Below are 6,000 nucleotides of genomic sequence, written 5' to 3'. Positions count from 1 at the left end.
AAACTCAATTTAAGTTTATTTAGTTTGTAAAGCTTGTAATCATAGGGGAACCATTTTAGTGCCACCGAGCAACTATAGTATATATAGCATCTCAGTAGAACTATAAGCAGTGCTAAAGCATGATTGTAGCACCACTTGTGGTTTAGCAAGATTTATCAAGTATGCAGGGAAAGCAGATGGAAAAATAAAATCTTTATCTTATTTTTTAGTACTTAGGTCATGTATATGGTCAAATAACGTAAGGTAGGCCTAACTTGTGTCAACAAAAACAAACATTAGATGTAAACTTAGATTACAAAAATATTTTAAATCTAGACGAGCGGCAAGCGCAAGAAAAAACGCGTCTGAAATGAAAATCGTGTTCACAGGCGAGTACTTAGACGTGGCGCGTCCTGCGTTTTCCATGCAGATGTTAATGAATCCTAATGCAAGATATTTCTTCCAATTATTTTTTTCCAATAAGTGGTCATGACTTAGGACACAATCAACTTTGACATAAAGCAGAGGGGACCAGGCCAGCTGACAGTCTTGCCTGGCCTGGGACAAGATAATCTTGGAGGGCACCTCGGCCCCCCTACTTTTTACTGGTAACAAGGTATTTGGAATTATCAGATTCATGACCCACGGATATTGCATTATTATACATTGTATTCAACATTTATATAGTAAATAAATGTAGTACTGACACTATATACTGACACAAAATAACTTTTATTTATTTAACGTCAACCCCCTCTTTTGAAAACCTCTATTTTCTTCTTCTGTTTTCTTCTCTTTTCTTTTCTTTTCTGAGCACCGGACTTGTGCTGAGTCTGACCAGATATTTTGAGCATACTGAACTTCAAATCAAATTACATCATAAAATTTTGATCAGTGGCCAAACCATTTTTGTGTTGGGCGGGGGGTTTCTTGACCACTATTTCAAGTATAGGAAGAAAACAAATAAAACGTTTTTTATGTATCTCAAATACAGTCACCTCCATAAATATTGGAACAGAAGCACATTTTGTGTTATTTTAGCTGTTTACCAAAATGTATTATAGTTACAGTCATATTATGAATATTGGCTTACAGTGCACAACCTCAACTTTATTTTGAGTATTCACACCCATAATGGCTGAAGGATTTAGGAATTACAGCCATTTAATATGCAGTGTTGGGCAAGTTACTTCCGAAGTGTAATACATTATATATTACAAATTATTGTCATTTGAAAGTAATTAGTTACATTACAATATTACTGACTCTGAACTGTAATGAGTTACACTACTTTTGCGTTACTTTTGAGTTACTTTCATCAAAATAACAGAAGTATGACTAGGCATTTTAAAATGTTAAAATGTAGTTTATTGATGCTTATAAAACTAGAAGTTATGTGTTGGCCCTCGAGCTTTGAACAGGCACAGTGAAGACGTATGGCAAAAAAACAGTAACAATGACTGTCAGAGTCATAAGCATGGACAAATGATCTGGTAAAAGTCTGGTAAATGATGGTAGACATACCAAACACAATAAAGCTAGAGCCCACTATAATGCAACCTATAGACTAATAACATGGCAAGACACGCAACCTCTTTTCATTTCTATTCTTTAATTCACTTTTAATTCAGATTCACAGCACAAACCTGGCATGCACTGGGTTGACACAACTTATCAAAAAGTGCTATTGGAGGATCAGGCCTCAAGGAATACAGCTCATTTCAATACAATATAAGGATTACATGTAGGTTAACATATAATTGCTTAATTAAACACATACAAACAGAGGAACACTGCTTTTTGCCAAACAATGAATATAGGCTCCCATACAAAGGCTGGTAAAAACTTTAACCAGTGATGTTTAAATGTACTATTTAAATAACCATGTTTAAGTCTACATTAATGTTATGTTGTAGTTTAGGTTGCTGTTTGTAATAAAACTGTAGATAGCATAGGAATAGCCTATCAATCTATTATGTATATGGACTGTAACCATAGCAACGTTAGCTTACCTTGTCATTGCTGGTGTGGTGAATGGATTTTACTGGCAAGATTTCTAAAAGTCTCTTTACTTCTGAGGTTCAAGCAGCACAGGAGACCAATAGAAACTTTCTGTTGCTTTTACTTAGTGCTCTCATTCGCAGAATGCGACCACTTTAGTCAATGCTTATACAGCCGCGGACTTCCCAGATTCGGCTCTTTAAGAAACGCGTCAAATACAAAATTAAAGTAAAAATGAACATGCTGCATACAGCACCTGGAAACAGACATACGCTGCGTCCCAAACCACCTACTTCTATACTATATAGGGAAAGAGTACGAGAAGTAGTGCTTTTCGCCTACTATATAGTATGGAAGTATGCTGTTTGGGACGCAGCCATTACTATTTTACCCGCAGCTTTTTCCTGTGTGGATGCTGGTCGCGCGCATTGGTCAAAAATGAAAAAATAAAATAACACGTCTATTTTTGAAATGCATTGTTGTAACGCGCTCGTTACTAAGACTGTAACGAGTAAAATATTACCAAAAATTTTATTAGTAATGCGTTATATTACTGCGTTACAGCAAAAACTAATATATTACTGTAATATATTATATTTTGTAATTCGTTACTCCCAACACTGTTAATATGTAGCTCCCCCTTTTTAAAGGGGTCAAAAGTAATGGGACAGTTGACTTAAAAACTGTTTTATGGACAGGTATTGTCTATTTGTTAAATAATTTCCTCATGAATGACAGATGTTAAAGGTCTGGAGTTGATTTTAAGTGTGGTATTTGCATTTGGAAGCTGTGGCTGTGAACCCAAATCATTTGATTCAGGGACATCTCCATGCAAGTGATACAGACCATATTTAGGTTTCAAAAACACAACAAATCCATCAGAGAGATGGCAGGAACAGCAAGAGTGGCCTCATCAACAATGTGGCACATCCAGATAGTGGTAGTTTTATTGTATATCATCGCGTATAGCGCAGACAATTTGTTGCAAATTCAGAATACGAGAGAATACACGGTTTGTGTTACTACAGAACACGTGAACGAGCATACCGCATCATAGGTAGGGAGAGAGCTCGGACACAGACTCACACCAGAACGGGTATGTGTGGTAATGCTGACCTTTTGTTAAGTCACTCATGATGAACTCGATCAGCCATTTTCTTGACATCTCAGTGACATCCGTGACTGTTGACGTTTACGCGAAAAAGAAAGTAAAAGGAACGCGGAGTTAAAATACTTTTGACTGTAGAGAAAGCCGCGCTGCTTGCAACAGGAGAGAGAGGGGAGGGGCGCGCGCTGTTGAGTCGCTGCATGCAATGAGAGAGGGAGGAGGGAGGCGCGCTGAGCGCTCACTACAATGAATATAGTAAAATTAAAATGTAAATGGTAATCATGAAAAGTCTATTTGTGGCGGCCAGTGTTGATTCTATGGCAGATAAATCAATGTATGGAAAACACTGAATTATTCCATAGGTTCCAGTTCTGGGCCCCCCCCCCCCTCATCCTGGGTTTGTCTCCCCCTGTCGGCGGGCATGGAGGGGACATCTTTCACCCGCAAATTATGCGAGTGGGGCTGCTGTGAGTACTGACAGCATAGGAACAGCATTCAACCAGTGGCATGACAACACTGGCCTTTGTGGCCAAAAAACAGACCGGCCCACCGGGAATTCTCCAGGTCCTCCGTATGGCCAATCCGGGCCTGGGCCTAGTCCTAAATTAACCTAAAGCCTGTCCTGGAAACGGCCCATTAAGTATAAATAAAGCACAGAGAACTCTCAGTTCATCATTACGTGAGGTTTAAACGGCCAGAGTGTTTTCGATTAATCTAAAATGATCTTCTCTCATTATTCATCAGGGCTGGCTATAGGCATGAGCAGGGGTGGGCTAAGCCGTCAAAAACGTCTATCAGAATAAAGTCCAAGACATAAAATGTAAACATTAGTTATAAACAACTAAGGTGGGCTACCTTGAGATGTTTCACGAGGGGCTGTAGACTGTACCAACCAATCAAATATAACACCAGAATTTTTTTTATCTTTATTGGCTGAAAGAAATGTCACTCTTCACCCAATAGTCACAACTCACGGTGCAGTTTCTGTCTGAATCGAAGAATCTTACTGACTGAATTTAAATGCAACGTCAATAGGAAATAAGTCACATTTGAGTACATTTTGCAGTCATTTAATGCTGGACAATTGGTTCGCTTTGGCCGAAAAATGCATCCAAGATTTATAAAAATGCTCCCTAAATTCAAGACAAGGGGGCAAACATTACCCTTTACAGGAGTCATTTTTAAATTTGAAAATGAATGAACACAAGTATCCATGACAGCATTAGATTTAGATCTGTTCATGTTACATCAGATTACTTATGCGTTATACAGTACTTGCAGCAGTGAGCATTACAACCAATCAGTTGTCCCTGTTAAGCTGATGAATCTAATGGCAAATCAGTGGCATTCAAATTTGCTTTTCTAATTTAGTGTGCCGTGCCTTCAGTGATTTTATCATAAACAACAGCATGCATATGCAAATAAGAGATTCATTGTACAGTGAAGTCAGACTTATTAGTATAACAAGAGGTTTTGAGAGATTACAGAAGTGAGCAATTGAACATTTAACACTGTTGTTTGGTCGGTTTCTTTATATTATTCCCAGTTTGAATAATCTTTTTTTATTAATGCACGAAGCAGTTATATAATAATTCATAAACTTTTTCAGCTTTTTAATATGCCATGCAAAAACACTGTTTTAAATGTATTTTTGTGCAAATACATGAATCTTATTATATGCATATATAATTGCACACCCAGGAGATCTGCCAGCCCACCCTTCTATAGCGGGGAAGAACCGGCCCTGTTCTTCTTTATGATTGTGATCTCACTGAATCAGATTGATTTTCATCTCTTCCTCTTGTTTTTGTATTCATTGGAAATTCTGCTATGTTCTGGTTTGATCCAGTAGCTGGAGTTTCATCAGACCCCCCTACATTCTGAGATCAGGACAAGACAAGACACACACAGCACTTTAAACAACACATACAACATCATCTCAGTCATGCACCTTTAGTTTCCAGCACTGCAAACAAGCAATTATTTAAAACACTTGATTCACTTAAAGGTTTAATAACAAGAGATCAAAGGGTTGTCTGGTGAGGATGGTTCAGTTTATCAGATCCAGTTACTGCTCTATTATGTGCTTTGTGTTTAGGCACTAATCTCTGATTCTCCTGATGCCATGCAACCCAAGTCTGTAACCCTACTGGGTCATGAATACTGCAGACATCCAACTCATTTACTGACTTATTATTACTGACCAATTTTAAGTAACATGATTGTCAAGTATGGTAACCCTAGCCTATACTGAAAATGTGACCTCTGCATTTAGTACGTCTCATTGAGTAGTGAACACACACGACAACCTGTCGGATGTGAGACTTAAACCAAGCTTATAACCCCGACTTATTAACCACTAGGCTACGACTACCCACGATGTAGGTACTGTAGGCGGTATGCAGAGTGTCCGTGAACCAAAACAAATAAAACAAACAACAAACAAAAAAAATCATGCGGCATAAAACCCCACTGGTTCATGTCCTCAATTGTTTTATTTCAAGTTAAAGAGACATCCAAAGTGTTGTGTGCAGTGTGGGTATTCAGGACAAGGACTGAGATTTATTCTGATTTTGAAGAATTATTGTTCAATTATGAAAATATGTTTTTGATATTGTGTGTTACGTTACATACTAACCTGTGAACACTGATTCTGCACTGATCCAGGAGGTGCAGGTTGTTTAGGCTTTAGTATATTCTGCGTAAATGGCAAAACATGCATATAAAACAATATTGACACATAAGACCTTTTGTAAAGTTCTGTAAAGATGCAGTAAGTAATGTTTTTTCATTTACCTAATAAAATAAACAGGGAGAACTAAATCATGCATGCTGATAAATGATGAATAAGACAAAGCTGTTTAATTTTTCACTTAAGGACAGCCTGCCCTCATTGTGGCCAGCATGATGAG

The 6,000-nt window shown here is 37.8% G+C and overlaps 1 protein-coding gene across 2 annotated transcripts in view; it reads right to left on the bottom strand.

Annotated features, from left to right (window-relative positions):
• Positions 1-3,797: 3,797 nt before the first annotated feature.
• The window catches only part of LOC135733858 (uncharacterized), a 37,550-nt gene continuing 35,347 nt past the window's right edge, over positions 3,798-6,000 (bottom strand). The window contains exons 16-17 of one of the 2 annotated variants that reach the window (XM_065252636.2): positions 5,727-5,786; positions 3,798-4,968 (exon numbers count right to left, since the gene is read on the bottom strand). In XM_065252636.2, the coding sequence (XP_065108708.1) occupies positions 4,843-4,968; positions 5,727-5,786 (186 nt within the window). In that variant the 3' untranslated portion in view covers positions 3,798-4,842. The remainder of the gene's footprint in view (positions 4,969-5,726; positions 5,787-6,000) is intronic. The other variant, XR_012336434.1, reaches the window with a different exon arrangement.

Source organism: Paramisgurnus dabryanus, chromosome 3, assembly GCF_030506205.2.
Source record: "Paramisgurnus dabryanus chromosome 3, PD_genome_1.1, whole genome shotgun sequence".
Classification (NCBI taxonomy): Eukaryota; Metazoa; Chordata; class Actinopteri; order Cypriniformes; family Cobitidae; genus Paramisgurnus; species Paramisgurnus dabryanus.
This window is presented reverse-complemented; position numbering and strand designations above follow the sequence as displayed.